General features: G+C 35.0%; 8 protein-coding genes across 10 annotated transcripts; 1 reads left to right on the forward strand and 7 right to left on the reverse strand.

Moving 5' to 3' along the window:
- Positions 1-930: 930 nt before the first annotated feature.
- On the reverse strand, positions 931-3,730 carry LOC117125751 (peptide methionine sulfoxide reductase A3-like). Of its 2 annotated transcripts, none has more exons than XM_033288612.1 (2): positions 1,583-3,730; positions 931-1,409 (listed from the first exon to the last, which is right to left on the reverse strand). In XM_033288612.1, exons 1-2 carry the CDS (start codon positions 1,889-1,891, stop codon positions 1,155-1,157), a joined length of 564 nt encoding a protein of 187 aa, XP_033144503.1. In that variant the 5' UTR covers positions 1,892-3,730; the 3' UTR covers positions 931-1,154. The 2 variants fall into 2 exon arrangements, with proteins under 2 accessions (XP_033144503.1, XP_033144504.1); XM_033288613.1 differs by having other exon boundaries at positions 931-1,400; positions 1,583-1,974.
- Positions 3,731-6,013: 2,283 nt separating this feature from the next.
- LOC103855728 (peptide methionine sulfoxide reductase A3) lies at positions 6,014-7,162 on the reverse strand. The gene is made up of 2 exons (XM_009132744.3): positions 6,751-7,162; positions 6,014-6,483 (listed from the first exon to the last, which is right to left on the reverse strand). Exons 1-2 carry the CDS (start codon positions 7,057-7,059, stop codon positions 6,235-6,237), a joined length of 558 nt encoding a protein of 185 aa, XP_009130992.1. The 5' UTR covers positions 7,060-7,162; the 3' UTR covers positions 6,014-6,234.
- Positions 7,163-8,805: 1,643 nt separating this feature from the next.
- Positions 8,806-10,877, reverse strand: LOC103855727 (peptide methionine sulfoxide reductase A3). The gene is made up of 2 exons (XM_009132743.3): positions 9,663-10,877; positions 8,806-9,481 (listed from the first exon to the last, which is right to left on the reverse strand). The coding sequence occupies exons 1-2, from the start codon at positions 9,969-9,971 to the stop codon at positions 9,236-9,238; spliced, it is 555 nt and encodes a 184-aa protein (XP_009130991.2). The 5' UTR covers positions 9,972-10,877; the 3' UTR covers positions 8,806-9,235.
- Positions 10,878-11,702: 825 nt separating this feature from the next.
- Positions 11,703-13,549, reverse strand: LOC103855731 (mavicyanin). Its single transcript, XM_009132747.3, has 2 exons — positions 12,625-13,549; positions 11,703-12,354 (listed from the first exon to the last, which is right to left on the reverse strand). The coding sequence occupies exons 1-2, from the start codon at positions 12,800-12,802 to the stop codon at positions 11,948-11,950; spliced, it is 585 nt and encodes a 194-aa protein (XP_009130995.1). The 5' UTR covers positions 12,803-13,549; the 3' UTR covers positions 11,703-11,947.
- An 850-nt stretch (positions 13,550-14,399) lies between these two features.
- On the forward strand, positions 14,400-15,760 carry LOC103855732. Its single transcript, XM_009132748.2, has 2 exons — positions 14,400-15,165; positions 15,350-15,760. Exons 1-2 carry the CDS (start codon positions 14,931-14,933, stop codon positions 15,565-15,567), a joined length of 453 nt encoding a protein of 150 aa, XP_009130996.1. The 5' UTR covers positions 14,400-14,930; the 3' UTR covers positions 15,568-15,760.
- Positions 15,761-16,745: 985 nt separating this feature from the next.
- LOC103855733 (oleosin-B6) lies at positions 16,746-20,752 on the reverse strand. The gene is made up of 3 exons (XM_018657522.2): positions 20,386-20,752; positions 19,768-19,994; positions 16,746-17,516 (listed from the first exon to the last, which is right to left on the reverse strand). Exons 1-3 carry the CDS (start codon positions 20,697-20,699, stop codon positions 16,972-16,974), a joined length of 1,086 nt encoding a protein of 361 aa, XP_018513038.2. The 5' UTR covers positions 20,700-20,752; the 3' UTR covers positions 16,746-16,971.
- Positions 20,753-21,990: 1,238 nt separating this feature from the next.
- Positions 21,991-26,389, reverse strand: LOC103855734 (oleosin-B1). Of its 2 annotated transcripts, none has more exons than XM_033288615.1 (4): positions 26,070-26,389; positions 25,012-25,077; positions 22,795-24,655; positions 21,991-22,407 (listed from the first exon to the last, which is right to left on the reverse strand). In XM_033288615.1, the coding sequence occupies exons 1-3, from the start codon at positions 26,348-26,350 to the stop codon at positions 24,637-24,639; spliced, it is 366 nt and encodes a 121-aa protein (XP_033144506.1). In that variant the 5' UTR covers positions 26,351-26,389; the 3' UTR covers positions 21,991-22,407; positions 22,795-24,636. The 2 variants fall into 2 exon arrangements, with proteins under 2 accessions (XP_033144506.1, XP_033144507.1); XM_033288616.1 differs by having other exon boundaries at positions 22,062-22,407; positions 25,012-25,063.
- Positions 22,005-23,203, reverse strand: LOC103855735 (oleosin 16 kDa-like). Its single transcript, XM_033288614.1, has 2 exons — positions 22,795-23,203; positions 22,005-22,407 (listed from the first exon to the last, which is right to left on the reverse strand). The coding sequence occupies exons 1-2, from the start codon at positions 23,145-23,147 to the stop codon at positions 22,296-22,298; spliced, it is 465 nt and encodes a 154-aa protein (XP_033144505.1). The 5' UTR covers positions 23,148-23,203; the 3' UTR covers positions 22,005-22,295.
- Positions 26,390-27,200: the final 811 nt, after the last annotated feature.

Here is a 27,200-nt window from a genome sequence, read left to right on the forward strand (position 1 = left end):
TGGCCTAAAGTGAAATCAACTCAAACTCTATCAGACTTTTTCTTTTCTCATCCACAAGATTCGCTCGATCATTCAAGAAAATAAACAAATAATTGTATAAAAACGTTACTCATGCAAACGAAAGTTATTGGTTACATTCCTATTAGAGATAGCAATTTTTGGCTGGTGTTCATTTTGTGTAACATACACTGTTACAGAATTGCAAATAAAAGTTACATACGTGTTGTCTAACCAACCTCATCAGTTTTACATTCACAAGTCTACGATATCCTCTGTTTAGGGAGATAAGCAGAGGAACTCAGCTCTTTAGCTAGCCGTAGCAGCAAACTGAACCGTTGCAGGCTTTGCCACAGGACAAACATCGTTATTATTTCTTTCTCTGTTTTTAAATAAAATGAATAACTAACAGAATAAAATAAAAGATATTATTGAGTTTTTTGTGATTTATTCATTTCGAAATTTTCAAAAAAAAGTTGTAACACTTTCACATCTTTGTTATGAACTGTGAATTATAATCAACAACACACACACATACAGAGAACACTCCTCTGTTTTGGTAGGAAAAGGAACAAAGAAGGAATTACCCGAGGTGTATCTACTAACTTAGAGCATCTTTATTCCCATCCCACATTTTTGTTAAAACTCCTTTCTTCCTCCTCTTATTAAGAGGCAAGTTTGTTGGAATTTTTGTACTGTTCGCGAACTTACTGATATGTGGCCGTCGCGATAGATTAATTTTTTTTTTTTTTTTTAAAAGTAAAAAATAAAAAAAATAAGAACTTAAACGGAGTTTTAGGGATAATGATGCTCTTAGGCTCTTCTTGAGCTGTCAAAGGATCCATTTTGCTAGATCACTATGTGAAAGAAAGGATCAGATTGGTGATGTTGTTAAAGTGTTGTATTGTTGTTGATGGTGAAGAAAATGGCAATATGAGAAACCTTATCCATCATATTATTTTTTTCATCCATAAGATTCGCTCAAATCTAAAGAATCAATAATTCAATAACATCAATACATTTATATAGTCTCTAACATTGAAACACGAAAGTAACTTGTTACACTTATTAGGCATTTGGTTGATGCTCATATTGTGTAGCAAACAAGTCTCTAACGTCCTCTATTTTGGGAGATAAGCAGAGGAAACTCAGCATTTTTAAGCCGTAGCAGCGCTGCACATGAGTGGACTGTTGCAGGCTATGCCACAGGACTGCCCACCCTTTGACAGGTACTGCTGATGATACTCCTCAGCTCTGTAGAATTTCTTAGCTGGTAGAATCTCAGTCATGATCTTACTCTCCATTTGTTTCTGGTGACGTTCCATTGACTCCACCGCTAGTTTCTCCTGCTCAGGTGTGTAGAAGTATATCCCTGATCTGTATTGGGTTCCCACATCTTTTCCCTGATCACACTTTTAAGTCATTAGCCACGGTAAAAAATAGTCAAGGGATAATTTCACTACATAGATATGTTATTATAATAAGTATTGTTCTCTATCTAAAGTCTTAAAACTTTAAAAATTTAGCAACTTCAACGTAAAAAGTTTAAATCTTTGGACCAAGTTAAGAGAAACCCATAATGTACCTGGCGATTCAAGGTGGTGGGGTCATGTCTAGACCAGAAGACATCAAGCAGAGACTCAAAGTTGCACTCTTTGGGATCATACTGAACCCTGACAACCTCTGCATGGTTCGTTGTGTTCGTGCAGACATCCTCGTATGAAGGATTGTGGAGGAACCCTTGGGTGTATCCAACCTCCGTATGATTCACACCGGAGACTCTCTGAAACGCCAGCTCCACGCCCCAGAAGCATCCAGCGGCGAACTGTGCAAACTCATTTCCCGGCGCCGGAACGTCATTGTCGTTTCCCTGAGTGATAGCAGAAAGATTCATCGCTAAGTTTTCTAGAGAGATTATTAGAGTTTATGTATATTTTTTTGAGAATGGAGTTTATGTATTTGCATCTAGATACACTCCATACATGACCTATATATACCACCTGTATAGCTAACCATGGAGTGTATATACTATGTGTTTCCGTCCAGATACACGATCTATAAATACCACATGCCATAGTTATCATTTAAGACGATATTAGAGTGTATATGCTATGTAATTCCATCCAGATACACTCCATTCATGATCTAACTATAGATATCACGTGCTAGATACAGTTAAAAAGCATTAGAGTGTATATCCTTTGTATTTCCGGCCAGATACACTGCATACATGAACTATAATTACCACCTGTATTTTTTTTTTTGAACTAGAACAACAGCTGTCTTGTTTTTTTTATCTAGAATAACACCTGTATTGTTTTTTTTTGACCGAAAGACTAATAACACCTGTATTGTTAACATTTTTTTTTTGTTAAGTATGTGAATTTCATTAACTTAATAATGAGGCATAGAGATACAATGGACTTCGACTGATCTAATCCTATTGAATCTAAGTCGCTAAGTCAACAAGACAAAGCAATGGAGCCATAGTAAGCCACAAAAAAAGTAAAAAGACTCACTAAGACTAAGAAGGCTCAGTCACAACCATGAGGCTGCGAGAAAGCTTAGCTAGTTTAATAGATCCTAAGACAACCATTTAGCTAACAGGAGACCAGAGAGAAGATCTTGAAGTCGGCACCTGCATCAAGATCACTCGGGTCAGTAGAGAATCGCAACCGGAGAACAGTCCGAGGAGCCGCAGACTATCCCGAAGGCGACATCAAAAGAAGGACAGGCGAAGCAGGATTGGCAAGCCCTGGTCCGGCCATCGCAAGCAAATGAAGTCCACTCCAGACGTTGCTATCTCAAGAAACTGCTACACCATACTCTGAGAATCCTAGCCGATGTAGAGAAACCGGTATATGAAGCTAAGGTGAGTACTTGCAGGTGGAAGCAGAGGTTTAAACGGCTGGACTCTGGTCCCACCACACAAGCAGAGCACGAGGGATTCCGGCCACAGAACACCAAGAGAGGCAGAGGACAACAACCAGCTTCCTTCTGAAGCTTGAAGAACAGAGGAACAAGAGCTCCTTACAGCAGGCGAAACAGGAGGAGAGACCCATCATAGGAAGTCAGATGAGCAGAGTAACGGCACGAAACTCCAATCCAACCCAATCCCAAACAGATCGAAACCAAAAGAAACACCAGGTGGTTGTCGAGGAACCATTACCGAAAAAGAAGTCCCCGACGGTGAGCCTCGAACCGTCTTTTCAACTTGGAACAAGAGGGGGAAGTTCTTACCAAAGCATCGCAAGCGGAGACAGGGGAGAGACAGAGGAGGCAGTATACTGACCAGAACGGCGAAGGCAGCGACGCAAGGCCACTCCGGCGAACCCTCCAGGAGAGATCTGACCCAGATCTACTCCGGGCGAAACCCTAGATCTACCAGTTTGACGACGCCTCCAGCTCAGATCCGGCTCACCACGACATCGCCATCTCTCCAGGGAAGCTGAGGACACCCACAGCCACCGGTTTGAATCGCCTGGTCCGGCCGCAACCCAGCGATAAACAGAGGAGATGAAGCAAGGAGGAAGTGGAAGAGACCGAAGCATGAGAGGGCAGAGGCTAGGAAACGGTGACGAAACGGGGTGGCGACCGACGGGTAGAGACCCTCCGTCGGCCACCGGAACGAGAGGCAAGAGGAGATGTCGAAGCGGAGAGTTGGTGGGGAGAGAAGATCGAGAGAAAAGACTCTCTCACCTCTCTCTAACTTCTGCCAAACTCTAATTCACTATTGTTAACATTAAAATGAACATTGGAGTGTATATACTCTGTCTGTCCGTCCAGATACACTACGAACTATAACGAGAGAGGTGCAGCGAAACGGAACACGGGTCTTAGTATTACTGTTCGTTGCGTTCGCGTTTTGGTAGCGATCGCGATTAGAAACGGCGAGTTTGAATCGCTATGGTAACTGAACTTGGAAAGTGACAAAGGTCCAGCGTATGCTAAGTTGAACCAAGAAGTTTAGGTGGAAATCTAACCAATATTGTTTATATCTCAACTGATTATTTATTTGTCATCCAAATGGAAAAAAAAAAATAGTATGAAACAAAATTTAATATGCAACTGAATCGATCATGCACCAGTTTAATGTAATCAAAATGAAATTAATTTTGTAAACCGAAATTAAATTGTTCATATGTATAGATAACTAGAGAAAACTTTAAATATATTTTATTATCATTTCTTACAATATATTTATCCAAAATTACACACCACCAACATTTTTGGTTTCTGCTTAGTCATAACTCTTCAAGCCAATTGAACCAAAACAACAAAAATATATCAAACCAGGCCGAATACTCACTTTATTCACTCTCGTCGTACGCATTTAAATTAGAGAATATATTTATATACTATGTCTTAAAAAAAAGAAAAAAAAAATATATATATATATATATATATATTTACACCAGTATTATATGCTCAATTCTTTGTAGGAGCACATTTTATATTTATCAATAGCATTTAAATGGTGCAGATACGAGTCTTACTGCACTCAGAGCATGAGCAGCAGCGAACCTTGCAATTCCCGATTTCCAATGTTTTTTTTTATTATTTTAATTTGTTTTTTTCGTTTGATTTAAAAAAAAAAATATAAACGAATCTATCGCGGGCCGCCACGTGTCGTGGGGTCCGCAGAACAGTAACGAGACGATATCACTCCAGCGAACCTGCACGAGCCGGGTTCATTAAAATTTGATTATTTTAATATTTTTCTGCCTCAAAAATCGTGTGAACTCTAGTCTTGATTCTTCAATGCGGATGGTCTCAATTCATTAAGGCTCTAACCTTCGACCACCCTATTGCCGAGCTCTACGGCATCATCGTAACTGACATTGAAGCTGTTGCTTTATCCTTTGATTTTGTTTCTTTTACTTGGATCTCTCACGAGTCACGAGAGAAACATAGATGCGGATTTATTGGCTAAACATGTTTTGTCTGCTGAGTTTAAGGCGCTGAGTTAGCCTTAGAGCACCATTAACCTAGCACCCCAAGTGGGGTGCTTATTTTATTTTTATTTTTTAGTTTTTTGTCTGATTTTTTTTTTAAAAAAAAAAATTAAAAACGAGCCAATCACGGACCGCCACGTGTTAGTGGGGCCCGCGAAACAGTACAAGATCCAACAAAACCCGACGCTTAATCTGGCGTCTTTGACGTCGCTGCTTCGTCTTTTGCCGTGGAGCCCACCCTTTAGCACTTCTCTAAGCGTCCCCGTTAATCCTGCTCTTAATGGCCTCACCAAACAATGGTTAAAAACTTAAAATATTGAATGAATGAAAGTAAGTGTTTCAAAAGAAAAATAGTGTAGATATACTTGGTTTTTTGTCAAATAGAACATATGTGTTACTTATTGTGAATGATTAAGATTAAAATCTACTAAGATAGAAGATATTTTACTAATTAAGAACGATTGAATAATTAGAAATCTTATTCCTCATCAAAAGAGCAGAGCTATCGACAAAGTCATTTGAAACCGCATCCTATCTCTGAACTACTCCACAACTCCAAGGCTGCACGGCTTACTCAGACGTTGGTATCTTATCCCCGGCAACTGATAGCTAAGGCATTATCTTTCATTGTTTGCTCTTTCCATCTGTAAATGACTATATTGTTTTAAATTACTCAATAAATTTGAAATTTCAAGAAAATAGTTAGAAAGCTTAAAAAAAACATACACATTTTTAGGAAACATACACTTTTGTGTTCGCATTCAGTTTGAAGTTTTCAAAAAAGTTGTTAACATTTCTACATCTTATTATGCACTGAGAAATACAAATCAACAACACACACAAGCAAACAAACAAAAAAGGATCAGTTGCAGCCTTGCAGGTGTATCTACTAACTTAGGCTCTTCTTGAGCTATCGGAGAAGGAACAGTTGCAAGTAAATCTACTAACTCAGGTTCTTCTTTCAGCATCAAAGAATCCATTTTGATAGATCAATATGTGAAAGAAAGGATGGGACTAGTGATTTTCTTAAAGTGTTGTATTGTTGTTGATGGTGAAGCAAATGGCAATAAGAAACCTTATTCAGCATATTATTTTTTCATCCATAAGATTCGCTCAAATCTAAACAATCAATAATTCAACAACATCAATAGACATCTTTATAGTCTCTAACATGAAACAAGAAAGTAACTTGTTACACTTATTAGGGATTTGGTTGATGTTCATATTGTGCAACAAACAAGTCTCTAACATCCTCTGTTTTGGGAGAGGAAACTCAGCATTTTTAAGCCATAGCAGCGCTGCACATGAGTGGACTGTTACAGGCTATGCCACTGCAGGACTGCCCACCCTTTGACAGGTACTGCTGATGATACTCCTCAGCTCTATAGAATTTCTTAGCTGGTAGAATCTCAGTCATGATCTTACTCTCCATTTGTTTCTGGTGACGTTCCATTGACACCGCCGCTTGTTTCTCCTGCTCAGGTGTGTAGAAGTATATCCCTGATCTGTATTGGGTTCCAACATCTTTTCCCTGATAACAGTTCAAGTCATTAGTCACGGTAAACTACATGTATATCATGTTACACTTCACATCATCAAATGTTACACATTCGATTTGGTATTGCAAATGAATTGAATAACTAGCAGATTAAAAAAAAAAATAAGCATTGATTTTTTTGTGTTATGTTTTCAGTTTTAAGTTTTTAAAAAAGTTGTAACATTTCCACATCTTTATTATGAAAATCTTAGAATTACAAATCAACAACACAAAAAAAAAGTCTTAAATCGTATAAAGTACCTGGCGATTCAAGGTGGTGGGGTCATGTCTAGACCAGAAGACATCAAGCAGAGACTCAAAGTTGCACTCTTTGGGATCATACTGAACCCTGACAACCTCTGCATGGTTCGTTGTGTTCGTGCAGACATCCTCGTATGAAGGATTGTGGAGGAACCCTTGGGTGTATCCAACCTCCGTATGAGTCACACCGGAGACTCTCTGAAACGCCAGCTCCACGCCCCAGAAGCATCCAGCGGCGAACTGTGCAAACTCATTTCCCGGCGCCGGAACGTCATTATCGTTTCCCTGAGTGATAGCAGAAAGATTCATCGCTAAGTTTTCTAGAGAGATTATTAGAGTTTATGTATATTTTTTTTAGAGAATGGAGTTTATGTATTTGCATCTAGATACACTCCATACATGACCTATATATACCACCTGTATAGCTAACCATGGAGTGTATATACTTTGTGTTTCCGTCCAGATACACGATCTATAAATACCACATGCCATAGTTATCATTAATTAGAGTGTATATGCTATGTAATTCCATCCAGATACACTCCATTCATGATCTAACTATATTTATCACGTGCTAGATAAAGTTGAAAAACGTTAGAGTGTATATCCTTTGTATTTCCGGCCAGATACACTGCATACAAGAACTATAATTACCACCTGTATTTTTTTTTTGGTAAAAAAACAACACCTGTATTGTTTTTTTTTTCTATCTAGAATAACACAAGTATTGCTACCATTAAAAAGAACATTGGCGTGTATATTCAATGTCTGTCCGTCTAGATACACTCCATACATGAACTATAACGAGAGAGATGCGTTTTGGTAGCGATCGCGATTAGCAACGGGGAGTTTGAATCGCAATGGTCACTGAACTTGGACAGTGAAAAGTTAAGGTCCAACATGTGTATGCTATTCGCTAAACTGAACCATATAAAGTTGAACCAAGAAGTTTAGGTCGAAATCTAACCAATATATATATCTCAACTGATTTTATTATTTTGAGAAGACATAGGAAAAATTCCATTTCTCTTGTCACTATGGATTCCGTAGCTTCACCGTCAATCAACCCCTTGTTTTTTTTGCCATGGAAACACAAAAATAGGCTTTTCTAAAACCTAAATCTTTCATATTTACGAACATTTTATTAAAAAATAAAAAACTTATTTTATTATTGTCATCCAAATGAAAAAAAAAAATAGTGTGTCACAAAATTTAATATGCAACTGAATCGATCATGCACCTAGTTTAATGTAACCGGAATGAATTAATTGTAAACCGAAACTAATTGTTTTTTTTTTTTGAGAACTCGAAATTAAATTGTTCATATCTATAGATACTAAATGATAAATTTGTTGACAAAAAAATGATAAATTTAAATATACTTTATATTTGTTTCTTACAATATATTTATCGAAAATCACAGACAGAATCAAACCACCAAACATTTTTGGTTTGTGCTTAGTCATAACTCTTCAAACCAATTGAACCAAAACAACAAAAATATATCAAGCCAGAGAATATATGTACACTATGCCTTCAAAAAAAAGAATACATATATATACACTCCTTCTATGTAGACGCACATTATATTTATCACTATAAATATTATACGAAAACAATATTTTTGAAGTATATAAATGGTGTAGATATATTTTTTTTTTGTTAAATATAATATGTGCTACTTATTATGAATGCTTAGGAATAAAAAAAATAGAAGATATTTTATTAAGTATGATTAAATAGTTAGAAATCTTATTCCTGAACAAATGAGCAGAGCTATCGACAAATTCATTTGAAACCGCATCCTATCTCTGAACTACTCCACAACTCCACGGCTGCACTGCTTACTCAGACGTTGATATCTTATCTATGGCAAATGATAGCTAAAGCATTATGTTTCATTTTTTGCTCTTTCCATCTGTAAATGACCATATTGTTTTAAGTTGCTCAATAAATTTGAAATTTCATGAAAAATAGTTAGAAAACTTAAAAATAAAAACATACACATTTTTCGGAAACATACACTTTTGTGTTCGCATTCAGTTTGAAGTTTTAAAAAATGTTGTTAAAATTTCCACATCTTATTGTGAACTGAGAATTACAAATCAACAACACACACATGCTAACAAACAAAGAAGGATCAGTTGCAGGTAAATATACGTAGGTTCTTCTTGAGCTATCAAAGAATCCATTTTGCTAGATCACCATGTGAAAGAAAGGATCAGATTGGTGATGTTGCGTTGTATTGTTTGTTGATGATGAAGCAAATGGCAATAAGAAACCTTATTCATCATCATATTATTTTTTCATCCATAAGATTCACTCAAATCTAAACAATCAATAATTCAATAGACATTTATATAGTCTCTAACATGAAACGAAAGTAACTTGTTACACTTATTAAGGATTTGGTTGATGTTCATATATATTGTGTAACAAACTCGTCTCTAAACTCCTCTATCTTGGGAGAGGAAACTCAGCATTTTTAAGCCGTAGCAGCGCTGCACATGAGTGGACTATTACAGGCTATGCCACAGGACTGTCCACCCTTTGACAGGTACTGCTGATGATACTCCTCAGCTCTGTAGAATTTCTTAGCTGGTAGAATCTCAGTCATGATCTTACTCTCCATTTGTTGCTGGTGACGTTCCATTGACTCTGCCGCTTGTTTCTCCTGCTCAGGTGTGTAGAAGTATATCCCTGATCTGTATTGGGTTCCCACATCTTTTCCCTGATAACAGTTCAAGTCATTAGCCACGGTAAAAGTAGTCAAGGGATAGTTTCACTACATAGATATGTTATTATAATAAGTATTGTTCTCTATCTAAAGTCTTAAAACTTTAAAAATTTAGCAATCTCCAACATAAAAAGTTTAAATCCTGGGACCAAGTTAAGAGAAACCCATAATGTACCTGGCGATTCAAGGTGGTGGGGTCATGTCTAGACCAGAAGACATCAAGCAGAGACTCAAAATTGCACTCTTTGGGATCATATTGAACCCTGACAACCTCTGCATGGTTCGTTGTGTTCGTGCAGACATCCTCGTATGAAGGATTGTGGAGGAGCCCTTGGGTGTATCCAACCTCCGTATGAGTCACACCGGAGACTCTCTGAAACGCCAGCTCCACGCCCCAGAAGCATCCAGCGGCGAACTGTGCAAATTCGTTACCCGGCGCCGGGGCGTCATTGTCGTTTCCCTGAGTGATAGCAGAAAGATTCATGGCTAAGTTTTCTAGAGAGGAAAAAAAAGTTTTTAGAGAGAATATTTAAAGTTTATTATGTATTTGCATCCAGATACCCTTCATACATGAACTATATATACCACCTGTATAGTTAACCTTAAAGTGTATATACTATTGATTCCCGTCGATATACACGATCTATAAATATCACATGTATAGTTATCATTAAAGACAATATTAGAGTGTTTATGCTATGTAATTCCGTCCGGATACACTCTATACATGATCTAACTATAAATATCACGTGTTAGATAACGTTATTTGACCCTAAAAAAAAGAAGATAACTTTAAAAGAGCGTTAGAGTGTATATCATATTGTACTTCCGTCCAGATACACTGCATACATTAACTATAATTACCACCTGTATTGTTTTTCTCTAGAACTAAAATAACAGCTGTAAAAAAATAAAAATTTAACATTAAAATGAAGATTATAGTGTATATACTATGTCTTTCCGTCCAGATACACTCCATACATGAACTATAACGAGAGAGGTGCAGCGAAACGGAACACGGCTCTTAGAAACTGCGAGTTTGAATCGCAGTGGTCATTAAACTGAACTTGGAAAGTGAAAAATTAAGGTCCAACATGTATGCTATTCGCTAAACCGAACCATATAAAGTTGAGCTAAGAAGTTTTTTTTTTCTAACCAATATATATTATGTTAAGACATGTGCAATTGCGCGAAATAAATCATTATATATAAAAATAATTTTTATTTTTTTTTATTATTTTTATGTTTATTTATATATAATTAAATTAAAATAAACATATAAATCAAAGCAATACTTCTTGTTTATTTAAGAAATTTGTTTGGTAAGTAAATCAAAACAATCATTTTATTTTTTATATGGTATATGACTAAATTTCAATGATATGGACATATATATATAATATATTTTAAAATAATGTGCAAATTTTTCAATGCAAAATTCAAAATTAAAATCTTAAGGTTTCGATATTTTTCAATACAAATTTAAAAATTAACATATATATATATGTTATATAGTTTAATTTTAAACTATATTAATATATAATGTGAATGTCTATTAAATGAAACTCATACGATTTATCATCATTTGTATTTTTTTATTACAAAAGAGTTAAACCATTGATCACAAAATTTTAGTGTGAGACGTTTAACGTTTTTAGTAATTTACTGTCATTTTAAAATTCAAAATATAACATATAAAAAATTAGTTTTTATTAAATATTTAATGAGATTGTTTAGTATCTTTTAATAATATGAGATTAAACAAAAAAAAGCTAAGATAGAAAAATTGTTATCTAATATTTATTATTCATAATCATTAATTGTGTCATATATACATTAATCATATTAGGTAATTCCATAGATTTCATTTAAGGAAAATGCGAGAATATTATTTTGTACATTATTTATCAATTTGATAGTTAGTTTAAAAAATATAATATAAATTAAGATGGATCAACCTATTTTTCTAATAATTTTGAATTTCATTCTCATGGTGACACGTGACTACAAAACAATATTGTAATGTTTTTCAATTAATATATAAGAGATATGTTATATCTCAACTGTTTTTTTAGTGTTATCCAAATGAAAGAACAATTGTATGAAACAAAAGTTAATATCCAACTGAACCGATCATGTACCGAGTTTAATATAATCGGAATGAAATTAATTTTGTTAACTGAAATTAAATTGTTCACATCTATAGATATTAAAGGATGAACATATACTTATTATTAGTTTCTTAAAATATGTCTATCCAAAATCACACACAGAATAACGTAAACCACCAACATTTTTGGTTTGTATCTAGTCATACTCTTCAAACCAATTGTTACAAAAATAACAAAAATATATCAAACCAAACCGAATACTCACTCTCGTACGCATTTAAATCAGAGAATATATATACATTACTGTATATTGAAACTCTTAAGTATACTATATGAAAACTCTTATATTTTAGTTGTTAATAAAATACAATATTAACGGAAAAGTAAAAACCATCAAATATACAAAATAATTCATACTGCCCCTCAGACCGCGGCCACCAATATGGGCAGCCGAGCTAGCAACCCCGGTTGCAGGGTTATTCTTTTTAGAAGATGGCTGGAGAATTCCTGCGGGGGCGGCCCGTGGAGCGCCCACAGGGGCCGGAGATGGGCCATTGCCTTGGACATTGACTTGTAGCCTCATACCAGCAAAGCAATGGAGCCGGTTACCACATACAAAGAACCGGTCTCCCGGTTTGGACAGAGCAACGGTCGTGTTCCCATTTGTGAACGTACGGATGGGGTCCGTAGTGTTGCAGCTTTGGAAGTTGTCTTTCGCCACTTCGTAGACACTATGCGACGATGAGTATTGGAACACTGGCAATTATAGATGGATCAGATTCAAGCAATTATAATTAGTCTTAGTGCATTTACATACGTTTAAATCGATGAAATAGCAATCGTGAATCTATAAGAAAACTGAGAAAATCAGGTTGATCACTAACCATAGTTTCATAAAATACTTTCATCATGAAACTGCAATATCAATTTTTTTGTTTTTTTTTGTTTTTGTTTTGGATAAGGTAAAGTATAGGCTAATGCCTATATATTTTAGAAGTCAATGGATGCATGTATTATGATACTTACTTAGAACATCACCGACAGAGAATCGCTTGCCTAAAGGCCAAGATTCAAGATCGGAGCTTATGTCCCAACCGGACGTGTCTCCCACAAAGTATGTAGTTGCGTTGCATCTTCTTGTTACTAAAATACCAAAATTGATGCAGAGATTGAAAATAAATAGCTTCTTCGACGTCTTCTCCATAATTGACGCAACTGTGAAATTTTCAATAACTTAAGTTTTAGTTTTAGATGCATATATGTGTCTGTAAACATATATAATATGTGTGTGTGTATGGCATAGCTTAAGGTTGCTCATAGGTGGATAACCTAATATCACAACCACCAAAACATATAACATCTGCTTTTTGTTCCTTAGCCTTTGTTTTTTTCTTAATGAATTCTTCGTGTTTCATAATTCATAGGATTCTTGTGCTGTTAGGTAAAGTCCACAACCCTAAATGGCTAAATATTCATGATGACAATGGACAGATAGTTTTTTTTTCTTTCTCCAATCTATAATACATTCACAAATAATAGTACACGGACCATAGATAACAAAAACAAAATCAGTTAATGATATTAACTAACAAGATGCAACTATTACGTTAATTTATTTTACATATGTCTATTAATTATTATTTACTTCTTCTCATCTTTCGAAAATACGTGCTTGGATTTGGAATTGGCATCGAAAGGGTGTTGAACTTCTTTGCCTAATCGGGACCAAACCCACCTAATATGCTTTCCAGAGATTTCCCTTGTAACTCCTTTTATTTCTGTTGGAGTATTCATAAAATAAAATATATTTAATACAGTTAGACGCTCGTATCCATTGTATATAATGCTTTTCTTTTGTAATACTCCTTTCATTCCTTAAAGTTCCATATTTTAAATTTTTTACTAGGGGTGTTCAATCCGGATATCGGTTCGGTTTCGGTTTGGTTTTTTTCGGTTTTCGGTATTTCGGTTAGTAAAATATAACTACCATTCTAAATCCATATTTACTTCGGTTCGGTTCGGTTTATATACCGTCGGTATTCGGTTTATTCGGTTTTATACCAAAAACATAATTATTTTGTTTGAGATCATATTATATGAATTTTAGAGTCATATTGTCAACACAGTCATTTATTAAAAATATATTACATGTTCAAATAGATGAACAAAAAAGTAAAAATGCTTCTACCATCAAATAAAATAATCAATTCTATAACTAAAATCAAAGCTTGAAATTTTGAAAATAAAAATATGAAACAAAACAGAAACATAAAAGAAAAGTTTTTTCACTCTTCCATATTTAGTGTTCATTAAAGTCATGTTTTTTCAATTGAAAATTTCCCATTAATTATTGTCCATCAAATTTATAATCTTCATATTAATTAAGTGCATACTAAAATAAATCCAAAATATCAAAAAAGACTTAGAAAATAAGATGTATGAATTGCGATGTATTGTTATTTAGTTATAGTTCAAGTGTTTTACAAATTAAGGTTTTTTATTACTATAAAATTATGGTAATAGTTATTAACACAAATTTAACTTATGTAACAAATAGATTTTCATGTATTGTTTTAAAATAGATACATATTTACATGTTTCTACTTTTAATCGGTTTTGTTCGGTTTATTCGGTTTAATCGGTTATATACCAAACCATATCCAAATCCTACGGTTTTTATAAAATTATATCCATTCGGTTTATATGGTATATACCAAAACCAAACCATATTGTCTATTTCGGTTCGGTTCGGTACGGTTCGGTTTTACCATATTGAACAGCCCTATTTTTTACACATCTTAAAAAACACATTAAATTTGCATGATATTTTGTGTTTATCTTTTTTTCATAATTTTAAACCAATAAAATTGAATTAGAGCAATTAAGTTTTTTGAAATTTACAATTAATTAATAAAATATGCATTGAAAATATAAAAGATGGATCTTATTGAAACAATTTTTTTTTTAGAATATGTAATTTTAAGGAACAAATTCTTTTGTAATAATATGTAATCGGTCTCGTAATATTAAATATATTTGCTTATGTGGTGTTACAGAAAAAAATTTGCTTAATTATGTGGTTGTGAGAATAAGAAAATTCGTATATCTGACAGAGTCATAGCTTTGATCCAAATCACCGAAGCCATAGGCTGAAAAGTAGCCACCAAATTAAAAAATTAAAAGAAATTAGTAATGAATTACTTGAAAGTTCTCGATTAATTAAAAATCAACACCCCCACAAAGGTCGTCTTTTTACCTTTTTAGGTTTTTTGGGCAAAAAAAAACTGATTCAATCCTTACTACACACCACAAGACTGAGGCAAAGGCAAAATATGTACCGATCCGCAAGCTGGAGCCGCGTGACTGAGGATTACTCAGTACCTTGGTCTGCGCCGAAGGGATTATGGAAAGGCCTAGACGAAGACGAGCCGACTACATACGACCCTACGAGCCAGGAAGTGACAAAGAAGGAGAAGTCACGTGTCAAATTTGCTGAAAACGCTGTTCACATAATCCCCTTTGTCCTTCTCGCTTGTGCTCTCATCCTTTGGTTTTTCTCTAACCCAAGTATGTACGTATACACTAATATTCATGATCATAATCTTAACTAGACTATATAAGCTATATACTGGTTTGATTCTAAATATGTGAAAACATTCTATTTTATATGTCCTCGTCGCTGATTTAGTAATCATGCATGGACCTTTAACAACAATGATTTTTTGGGGGTTAAATTGATTTGATTATATAGATGTAGATGTTGGGGTAAAAGAGGAATCAATTGCGGCTAGGATCAAAGGATTAACGATTGAAGGAGACATTGACAATGACAGCGACGGAACTCAGACCGGATTCTTAGGCACCGCCACAGAAGTGGGAGGTTCATATAAGTCGAAGCTAAAACGCGACGTTAATAAGCGTCATCGGAGGATACAAACTTCAAGGAAAGTGGTGAAAGGATTTTATTAGTATTTTTTGGGGGCTAAAAAGGAGTTCCCTACATTTTAACAACTTAAATCGATTTTTATTTCCTATTTTCCCGCATTTTGATTGAGATGTGTTACTTTGGTTACGTTTTGCTTTATACTTTCTCAAATAATATCCACCAGAACTACATTAATGAAAAAAAGTCTAATGATAAAGAGCTATTCCGTTGGTCTTATTTCCTACTTATTTTTTTTTTTTAACAAACGACTATAGACTATAATTATAGAAAGTCTTTACAACAACAAAAAAAAATCTCTACAAATTATTTCTGAACCTACCAAGTTTGCAAAACAGAAACGGCTGTCGAGGTCTTCTAGGATATAAAAGATGCTTCTAAACACATGTGCCAGATCTAGTGCTACTCTCCCCTTCACTCTTCACCATTTAAACGCTGTCGTTTTGATTAACGTCTTAACTTATCTCCCACGGATCAACCCAGAAATAGAACACCATTGCCAATTATTTAAATCTTAACGTTAATCACAGTTGTCTTCTGTAAATTAAAGTACTATAAATGTTTTTTTTTTGAAAATAAGTAATATAAATGTTGTAGTATACTTTATTGATGCATCTTTAAATTTTTTAACGATTTCGTATCTTTCACCATACTCCGTTGCCGACTCGCCCTTAAAATATTGATCGACAATATTATAGATGTTCATGTCACAAAAATTAACCGTAACGTATAATATATGTTTTTGCATTTTTCGTATCAAAAATTTACAGAAGGACAGGGTAAAACTATTAAATATATTAAACTTCTCATTTTATTTTCCCTTTTATAAATTCTCCTTTGAGTTTCCTTAAATTTTAGTAAGATGAAATCTCTATAGTTTTTTTTTTGATAACTGTAGTGTGATTCCAAAGGGTTTCTAGGCCCAAAGACTAATCACTACGAAGCCCGTAGGATCTACGTTTTCTTACTACTTAAAGCGTCCTGGGTGGTCAAAAGAAATCGAACCCAAGACGGTACTCACAGTAGTGAACCATTAAACCAAAACCACCTGGTTAAAATAAAACAACTATAGAAATCTCTATAGTTGCTCTTAACTTTTCTTCCCCTCCCTGTTATTAGATATCAGAAGCTAACTCGACTGCATATATAATGAAATTAATTATTACCACGTTATATGAATTTTATCTTCAGTAAACATTGTTGATTGTAGCCTGATTTTCTTTTGCCTTTTCTTTTAAAAATCATAAACACTTTTAGCATTACATTATAAATTTATTCAAAAGCCTTTTTGTTCTTATAGGTGGCATAAATTCATGAATAAGTACACAATGTATTCTAAATTTTGGAATAGATGGACCAATGTCCTTTACTCTTCCATGAAAATTATCTTTTCCCATGTGTTTAACACAATTCCTATATCAAGTTCCATCTTATGAACTTTCATCATCAGATGAACCCTCACGTGAACTTCTACCGAATATACCTTTACCCTTGGATTTCTCTTTGTCTTTACCTCTGGATTTACTTTTTCTACTCTTGGATTTACCTTCACCTTCATGTTTACCTCTTCCATTGGATTTACCTTTACCTTTGGATTTTTTTCCACCTTTAGATTTGCCTCGGTCATTGGATTTCTTTCCAAATCCTGGTATATTAATTAATGCTTCTATCAGCTTGCTCTTAATAAAGCTTGGCATTTCGAAAAGAGATAGGAAGGATGGCGGAGCTGGTGGAGCTGCCGGAGCTGGCGGCGCTGGCGCAGCTGGCGGAGCTGCTGGAGCTGGCGGAGCTGGCGGAGCTGCTGCTGGAGCTGCCGGAGCTGCTGGAGCTGCCGGAGCTTCCGGAGCTGCTGGAGCTGCCGGAGCTTCCGGAGCTGCTGGAGCTGCCGGAGCTTCCGGTGCTGCCGGCGGAGATCCAGTCGGGGGAGCTCCTGCAGGAGGTGGATTGTTCGCCGGCTTCACTCCCATCCTATGCCTACATCACACAAACAAGTGTGTACATACGTATACGTTAAAAACAACTTCGTATCATACTCTTATTTATTACTTTGACAACTTATATATGGGAGAGTTATGGGGATTTGGACCCTAGCACGTATGTGAATAATATATAAGCATTAATTTTGAGTGCAGACATATCATTTGTTTAGTTTTACTTTAGGAGCCAAATGATGAGACCCACGGCCGTCACTCCGAAGAGGGCAAAAGTGCCCAGCCCAGTTGCTAGGAGAGTCGTGGCTATAGTGGCGGGTACGAGAATGGGACTGAATATGATGAAAAGCGGCGTGGATACGGCAAACACCACGGCCGAACCGGCGAGTGTTACACCGGCGAAGCCTAAAAAGACTACGGAGGCAAAGGAAGCAATAACCACCTTGATGAACTCTAACAATGGGATGAGAAAAGAAAACATTCTTCCCTCTCTTTGTGAATGAGTCTGAGCTGTTTCTTTTTGAATTTCGTCGCTAATACTTTCTAATGGTTGGTTTAGTGATGGGAAGAGAGAGTGATTTTAAGGAGTTGTGTGGTCTACGACGACGTGCACGGTAAACCTGCATGCGAAACGACTGGACTATATATTCTACATCACGTCACATAAATAATCTTCTTCTTTTGTCATGTTTTTGGCACCTTTTTTTCTTTCTTGAGTTCTATACTCATGTGGTTTTGTCTGGTTACGGATGCATTGGTAGGAAGAAAAACCAGTTCTTGTTTTAGTTTAAACCATTCTCCATAGTTTTATCACTAGATTAGCTTCTTGTGTTTCCACCGTTGATTCTTTGTGGGGGTTGTTTCTTCTTTCAGGTGAAACTTCAGAAACATATATAATACAGATGCGCTAGGGCTCATATACAAAAAGGGTCTTCAATGTGCTTCAAGGATTCCGTAAACTGAAGGAGTATGTTTCCCTGCACTCCTGTTATATCGTTCATTCACTCTACCATCCAGAAAACAGATGTAGTTCTTGAAAATTTGGGGTTTTAGTAGTTACAGTGGAAACTTATAAGATTGTTGGACCATGATCCATCATCGAAGTTGGGTTCGGAAACAAGTGAGTGGGAAGAGATCAAGAGTTCGAAGTCGAGCTCGATGATAAGCCTCGTGTTCGATTTCGAACTGAGTCAAGGAAATCCCAAAGAATCGGCAACTACGTGACTAAGAGGAGGCGTGGATATCGGAACGAATGCAAGGAAAAAAAAAAAGGAAGACGAGGGAAGAGGACATGGAGACCCGGATACATCGACTTCAGGGAAAAACTGGTTAGAACAACAACGATGTAAACATATTTGAGCTGACAAAAATGAACTGTTATTAATGATAATCGGTTTACAAGATCAAAAAGTGTCAACAAGAATCAAAATCTAATTGGTGAGAACCAAGAAATAAGAGAGGTCGATGTGTTTGAAAGAGCTTGATGTGAAGTCCTTTTTTCTCTAGTCTAATACAAACAAACGCCCTAAATTGTACTTAGTGTTGATTTTATGATCCACAGAGACCTATCACCACCTTGACTTTTCTGACTTGAAATCATGTTTAGGTCAAAGGACTTTATAGAGGAGCAACATCCTCTTTATCTTTGAATTCTTCATCTCAGAAGAAGCGATCTTAGAGTAAAGAAATAGCTAGGAAGTTCTATCGGCAGTCACTCCAACGCTGATGTTTCCTCTACTTTTCTGTTAATGTATGTTCACTAGATTTGGATCAGTGTCTGTGTGTGTTTAGAGTTTAGACCAACATTGGGCTCAAATAAATGTTCTGCCAAAGAGTCTTATGCAAGAAACTTCCGTATCTATAATCATGGGTTTTTGGGAACAAGAAATCCAAATGTACTAGTCTGAAACTGTGGGTTAAATAGTTGTTAAGGCTACAATTATAGGGCCCAGAGAGAGAGAGAGAGAGAGAGAGAGAGAGAGAGAGAGAGAGAGAGAGAGAGAGAGAGAGAGAGAGAGAGAGAGAGAGAGAGAGAGCTTGCCATTATTAACAGTTTTATTCTTATAGGTGGCATAAAATTCATGAATTATACATAACGTATTCTAAATATTGTAATAGATGGACCAATATGTGTTTATCTTTACATGTGTTTATCTTTGCATGAATTTATCTTTACCCATGCATTTACCACAATTATTATATGAACTTCCATTTATGAACTTTCATCATCATCAGATGAACCCTTACGTGAACCTTTACCCTTTTTCTTATCTTTATCTTTACCTCTTGATTTACCTTTTCTACCCTTGGATTTACCTTCACCTTCATGTTTACCTCTTCCATGTTCAGATTTACCTTTTTTACCTTTAGATTCGCCTCGGCCTTCGGATTTCTTTCCAACTCCTGGTATATGAATTAACCTTTCTAGCATCTTGCTCTTAATAAAGTTTGGCATTTCCAACAGAGATAAGAAAGATGGCTGAGCTGCCGGAGCCGAGGCAGCTCCTTCCTTGCCAGGATGCCTACATCACACAAACAAGTGTGTTAGACATTAATTGAAAAGCAACTTCGTATCATATACTCTTATTTATTAAGTTGACTATTTTTTCAGAAAAACGGAAAAAGGTTGTGATGGGAAAGATACCTAATAATTAAGTTAAATTATCTTACAAAAGTAATACGGTGAGGTGTAATTAATTTGTGTAACTAATTAAGGACAAATGAGAAAGTAGCATGTAAAGAACGTTAGAAGAAAAAGGGGAATGAAACAAGTTGCTTTGAAAAAAAAAAACAAAAAGGTTAGAATAATATATTATATATATGGGAGATTTATGGGGATTTCGGAACCAAGTACGTATTTGAATAATATATAAGCATCAATCTCGAGTGCATATTTTTCAATAATTTGTTTACTTAATGAGCCGCATGAGGAGACCCATGCCCGTCACTCCGAGGGTGGTACCAGCGCCGAGCCCAGTTGCTAGGAGGGTCGTGGCTATAGTGGCCGGTACGAGAATCGGACTGAATATGATGAAAAGCGGCGTGGATACGGCTAATGCCACGGCTGAACAAGCGAGTGTTACACCGCCGAAGCCTAAAAAGACCACGGAGGCAACGGAAGCCATAACCACCTTGATAACCTCTAACACTGGGAAGAGAAAAGAAAACATTCTTCCTTCTCTCTGTGACAGAGTCTGAGCTGTTTCGTTTTGAATTTCTTCCTTCATATTTTCTTATGGTTTGGTGATCGGAAGAGAGAAGGCTTATATGGAGTTGTGAGGTCTACGACGTGCACGGTACACCTGCATGCCCCATGTAAAACGACTGGACTATATAATCTACGTTACGTCACATCACATAATGGCTTCTTCTACTTCTTTTTGTCATGTTTTTGGGACCTTTCCTTTCTTGTAAAATCTAAACTGTTTTTCTTTGTTCCGCTTATGAAATACCAATGCGTGAAGAAAGATTTTTCTTATTAGCCATATGCAATTACTGAATTAAATGACTAAGTTGATTACTTTATTAACAGATTGTTGGTAGAGCCGATGAAATCATTCTATTTACCTTAGAATTACTGTGATTAGAGGTCGCTCACAATGGTAATTTGTTCGACGATGTAATATCATTTGCTTCCTAATTTATGAACTTACAATTTTTAAAGAAATTTAATGGAAATATTATCTATATTGACCTTGTGTTGACCTAAAAGCTTAGCAGGAATCATAAAATGAAAATTTTAGAGTGATAGGAGAGATAAATGACTCGAGCAATTCTGATTGTTTTAAACAATTATCGTGTGAGATGTGAGTGTGTATGGGACGATGATGAAGGTCTTGAGAGGGAGAGTATAGGAACCGAACTAACCGATTGATCTGGACAGGCACCCTCGTATTTTCCTGATTTCAGATGTCCTATATATATATCATCGCCTAAAAAGTTAGCTTCATAATAGAATTGATCATAGTATTTCAAAGAAATATTATTAGCATAGAAAAAACGTCTCTGAACGAAGGTGTATATTTTTTTTTGGGTGTATGTTAGTCTAGTCCTATATATGTCTAGCTGACCAATGGCTTTGGGATTGTTTCGGGGTTCGGAAAAGAATGTGAGCTCGAGTTTGCGTTATTCCCTTATTACTCGAGTTTTTGAATAACTCAACAATACAATGTTCAGCTAATTTAGGAGTAAAGTGTTCTATCAATGTCCAGCTAATTTTGAATGAGCGCAAAGTTATTGTCGTCTTTTTCAATTTTAAATTCATTAAACGGCATGTTTCTCGGTTTATCCGCTAATCACACTATTACTACAACCCAAGAGAATCAGAAGAATCTCAATCAAGCATCATGTTAGGTGAATCTCAATCAGTAATTCGGTCTTTGTTTGATTCCCTAAACTTCCTTTTTATCATTTTGGGAGGTTGTTTAGATTACCTCTGCTTCTTGTAGCTACTTTAGGTCCATTGATCAATGATGTTCGCATACTTTTCAAAAAAAAAGAAACTATAAAGCCTCATACGTTAGAAACAAGCATGCTTGCTTAATTGCTTTATTCGAATGACTCAGTAATACAACTTGCTAACAATCATCTATGGTAATCTCAATGATATCACTTCATTCTTTTAGAATATACACCACAATCGAGTACATGTATTGTAATTTCCTAACACCATATACATCAAGAGAACAGTATCTGAAATAATCAGTACGTAGTATTTAATTAAAGAGAAAATGGATAAACTTTGGTTTTATTTAAGCAACCCCAAAATAACTAAGTATCATCAAGTTCCTCCATATATCATCCCATAGTACGAAAGGGCCTACTCATCCTTTTTTTCCTTTTCCTTTTTTTTTATCCTCCTTTTCTCCCCCTTCCGTAGTTGGATTTTTTGGGGTCAAAAATGGAATTTTTGGCGGGTTCTTCCCCGTTATTTTCCTGCACACAGTTGTAGCAGGCAACTTTTGGTAAAGCTGTTCCATCAACTATTACAGTCTTTGAGACCGTACCAATGCATGACCAAATAAGCTCAGAAACTCTGGTCACGAACGAAGCTTCCATCACGACTACCACGACGGTCTAATGTTGGCTATGGACTATTACTATTTAATCAAGATTGGTTTTATTAGTTACTTAAAATGCCACATGATAGAATGGTAACGTGCAGCTAGGAAACTACACATGTTGAAACTCGTTGATGTAAAATATATTTATAGCCAAGCATATAAATAAGTTTCCTTTTTTTGATGCATATACTTAATGCCTCACTTAACTATAAATAAACCAAAATTTGAGTGACTTCAATAAAGTTTTTGTTTAATTTACTTGAAGAGCCACATGAAGATGGTGATAGCCATGGCACCGATGGAGCCGGAGGCCGTGAAACCCGTAGCTAGAAAAGCGGTGGCTATAGTTGCTGGCACGAGAATCGGACTGAAAATGACAAAAAGCGGCGTCGTTACGGCTAATCCCACGGCTGAGCCGCCAAGGGTTATACCGGCGAGTACCAAGAGAGCTAATGCAGCCCCACCGGTGATAGCCGCCTGAATAATCTCAAACATCTTTTGATAACCGGCGGAGATATGTAATTGAATGGTTGTGGTTTGTTGGTGGGAAGAAAAGGGGATTTTATGAAGAACTTTGTGGAAGTCTACGTGAACGGTACGGTACACATTCATGCTTACATGCAAAACGAAGTGAGTACTAATGGAAACGCGTTACGTCACGCCACTTTTATTATACGGTTTAATCTGTTTGTGTGTTATATGATCACGTTTATCTGACCTTTTCCTTGTTTTCTTTTATCGCCTATACAATAAATAAATATACTAATTCATAGTGGCTTAATGTTTGAATGATAGTATATTTTGGAAGACTAGAATTGGAGTCTTGTCGAACGAAAAAAAAAACATAAGCACCTTACATATAAGTTCCGAGTATATTCAATCCCAAGATCTTCCATTAATTAGATAGGGCTTGTAAAGTAGTCCGCAACTATTTCCTTTTACAGCATAAAAGAATATTACAACAGAAATGTAACCTCTTATTATAAGTACTAAATTCTTATCCCTAGACATATTAGATGTTTGATAATTTTAATTTGAAAAATAAAATTACCAGTTAGTCGATTAATTTGAAAAAGAATGTATATAGTTGTTTGATCAGCTAAGACACCCACGGGTGTCGTCTCACGGGTGTCCGCTTCTTGCAAAACAACAACATTAATGGCCCGTACCGTAGGAGAACGAACGAGCAAGCTTGTTTGATCAGCTAAGATGTTGTATTAAATGGGCCACAAATTAACTTGTAACTTTAGATGTATTAGAGTGTATATAGTTGATTTAGATGGTTTAATATGGTTAAGTAGTTGGTTTAATAGTTGACATGATTCACAATTGTATTTAAGCTAACTCTTCTTCCTCGTTTACACTAATGAAGACACTATACACAATCTCTTTCTCTCAAGCTTGATCATCCTGAGAGAATCTGAAAAGATTGTCTCATTTGATAGCTTGGTAAAAAACAAGAACTCGAATGATAAAGTGGATACGTTTAAAAAAAACGTTGATATGCTGGATAACATTGCGCAAAAACTCAAAATACTGGTCTAAAGGTCAAAATCAATGACATTATTTCGTTTTCAAAATGATATACTATTAGATATAAAATACGATACTTGTATAGTTGTAGAGAGGAGAGTATAGCAGTAGATAACAAATACACATGCATTAGTCATTATTATGTACCACAACCAAGGCCGGTCCTGAGATTTTGGGGTATATGGTTGAGTCTATGTAAATTGTTTTACATATTTGGGGACATAAAATTATTTTACATATTTGGGGACCTAAAAGTTTTTTATATATTTGGGGATCTATTTGTATGTCATTTTTTTCAAAAATTTTAAGAGTCTGTTGCGAATGTTTTACCTATCATGGTCTATGGTCGGCCCTGACCACGGCATACATTGATAAGATGCTATTTGAAAACTTGAGTTCCATCCCCACGTAACAGTTAATATTTTAAAAATTTTGGGTTAACTAGATTTAATTTGTGAAATTATATAACTGTATATCAATTTTTTCATATCATCATTTGTCTATGCCTTTTTTTTGTTCACCATCATTTGTCTATGCCCATGGCTTCTTTTCATTTATTCAATGCGATTCACGGTCGTCTGGTGATCCTGAAATAAAATAAAAATTAAGAACCATTTTTATCATAAAAATATAAAATTTATTTAATTATATAAAATATTAACCTACAAATAAAACATAAATTATTGAGAATATCATTAAAAATGTGTTTGCACCTTAAGTTAAAACAACAGCATAAAACTTAAAAATACATTTGTCAATAAAAAGTGTGAGACGTTGGTCAAAAATAATTAATTTTATTTTAATTTATATATATTTACTTGATTGGACTTTTTATTTGGTCCAACCACAAATTTTGTCTCTTATTAAAATTAGCTTACATGCTATATAAATATTTGAGTTTCGGTTTTTATATAGTCTACAAAATTTGGGAGTCGAAGAACACCTGTGACGAGCGTTAGACCTGATGTTTGGGCAGCTCCTTAACCGTAAATTTCCTACATATAATTGACTAAGTCTCCTTATCAAAAATATATTGTGGTATCAATTCTTAATTGAAACAGCTGAAAACTGTTACGACCAAGGAATTCTACAATTTGCTTGCAACGTTGTCAAATGTAAAACGAAGAAAAAAATTAACTAAAATTCAAAAACAATTATATTTTTGTGAATTGAGTTTCACTTTAGTGAAATTAACTCAATATATTTAAAAGTAATAACCAAACCAATTAGATTTATTATGACTAAAATTATATGTCATATTAAGATTTCAATATTAAATTATTTAAAATATTCTTCTAATTAATTTTATATTATAAAACATCTTCAATAAAATGAAATCCAATTGTTATGATTTATTTTATGAATATCCATACGATGTGTTCATAAATTTTCAAAATATTATTGGTCATGTTTGCTAATACAAATTCCTAATCTATTGAATTTGTTTGTTTCTTATTTTTCTCCATCACAATATACGGTACATCAAATTATACATAGTTTTATAAAATTTATCTACAAAGCTAAGAATATGAAACTAACCAATTGCAATTAAAATTAAATTCAATTTAAACCTAATTAGAACCACAATAAATGGAGTGAAATTTAAAAAATAAATGTAATCCAATACACCTAAAATAAATATTTGAACCTATCTGAATTATTGTACATAAAATCATATGTCACGATAAGATATGTTGGCAATATTTAACATAATTTCTATTTACATTTTACATAAATTCAAAACGACTTAAATTTTTTAACCAAATGAAAACAAAAATATTGACTAAGTATTCTGAATTAGAAAATCATCTAGTTTAAAAATAGGTTGCATTCAAAATCATTAATTGTGCGTTAATTAATCTGGTATTCTCCCACCTATATTAACTTTTGTGTAAATATATAGTAAAACCTTCTATAAAACCTTCTATTAGTGTAACGAGTTTTCTAAAATATTTTGCATGCGTATATGATAATAGATAGTCTTTTGTTAGTGTTAAATACTTGTAGAGCCACGAGATGATGCTGAGGGCCGTCAAACCGGAGCCACCCGAGGCGGCTAAACCCATAGCTAGCAAACCAGTGGTAATACCCGCTGGTACGAGAACCGGACTAAATACGACGAATAGCGGCATAGTGGCGATAAATGCCACGGCTGTGCCAGAGAGAGATAAACCGGCAAGAACCAAGAGGAATACTGCAGCATGTGTAGCTAAAACCGCCGTTAAGAAACCCCTCAACGTCGGCTTTGAATGTTTCGGGTGTTTTTTCTTCAACAACCCCATTCTCACTATTTTGAATGGCTAGAAGAGAGGGAACTTGCTTCTTTGGTCCCGATGGTTGTGGGCATTTATGAAGAAGCTGGGATTCATATGTATAGAAAGTGGTGTGGTCTACGTACACGGTACATGCTCATCTCACACGAAAAGATGCAGGTGATGAATGTTGAGCTCTACCCTACGTCAATGCCTTTCTTTTCGTTTGTTATTTTTGCTGGGTTGTCACACTTTTTGCCTCTTTTTCGTTTTATTGTAATTAGTACTGTTCTAAAATACGTTTTATATCCTAGTCGGTCAACTACCATATTGCTCTGTTTGGTCCACATAAAGTTGGTTTGGTTTGTTTGTTTTGGAATTTGGTTAAGTTTGACCTTTGATAGAAAAAACTCTAGTTGGTTTGATAGAGTTTTATTATGATAAAACAATGGACGTTATGACTAGTTAACTACTGATGCTAGTTGTGGATATTATTATTTGCTACATATGCTTCAATTATTATACGATCAAAACTGTTTTTTTTTTAATAGGAGATGGGGTTTGTAACAAATTCTACAACCATTTTACGAATTCGACTGTCGATATAAAATGAAAGTAAATGTCTTTCAAGGTAGAAAATATCAACCCTCCAGTTCGTAATGATTTATTACCGCGACGAAAGTTAGTTTATATAAGATAATTTTTATTTTTTCACCTTGGAAGTTTTCTTCTCTCGATTCATAAAATTTTATTCATGTCACTGATGATAAAAATCGATCGTAGGTTCATCAGTACGTAGCTTATTACTCATACGTGCTGGTATTGAGCAGTACACCTACAAATTCCGTTAATAGTCTGCCGATACATGCCCCCTTTTTAC

Source organism: Brassica rapa, chromosome A03, assembly GCF_000309985.2.
Source record: "Brassica rapa cultivar Chiifu-401-42 chromosome A03, CAAS_Brap_v3.01, whole genome shotgun sequence".
NCBI classification, from domain to species: domain Eukaryota; kingdom Viridiplantae; phylum Streptophyta; class Magnoliopsida; order Brassicales; family Brassicaceae; genus Brassica; species Brassica rapa.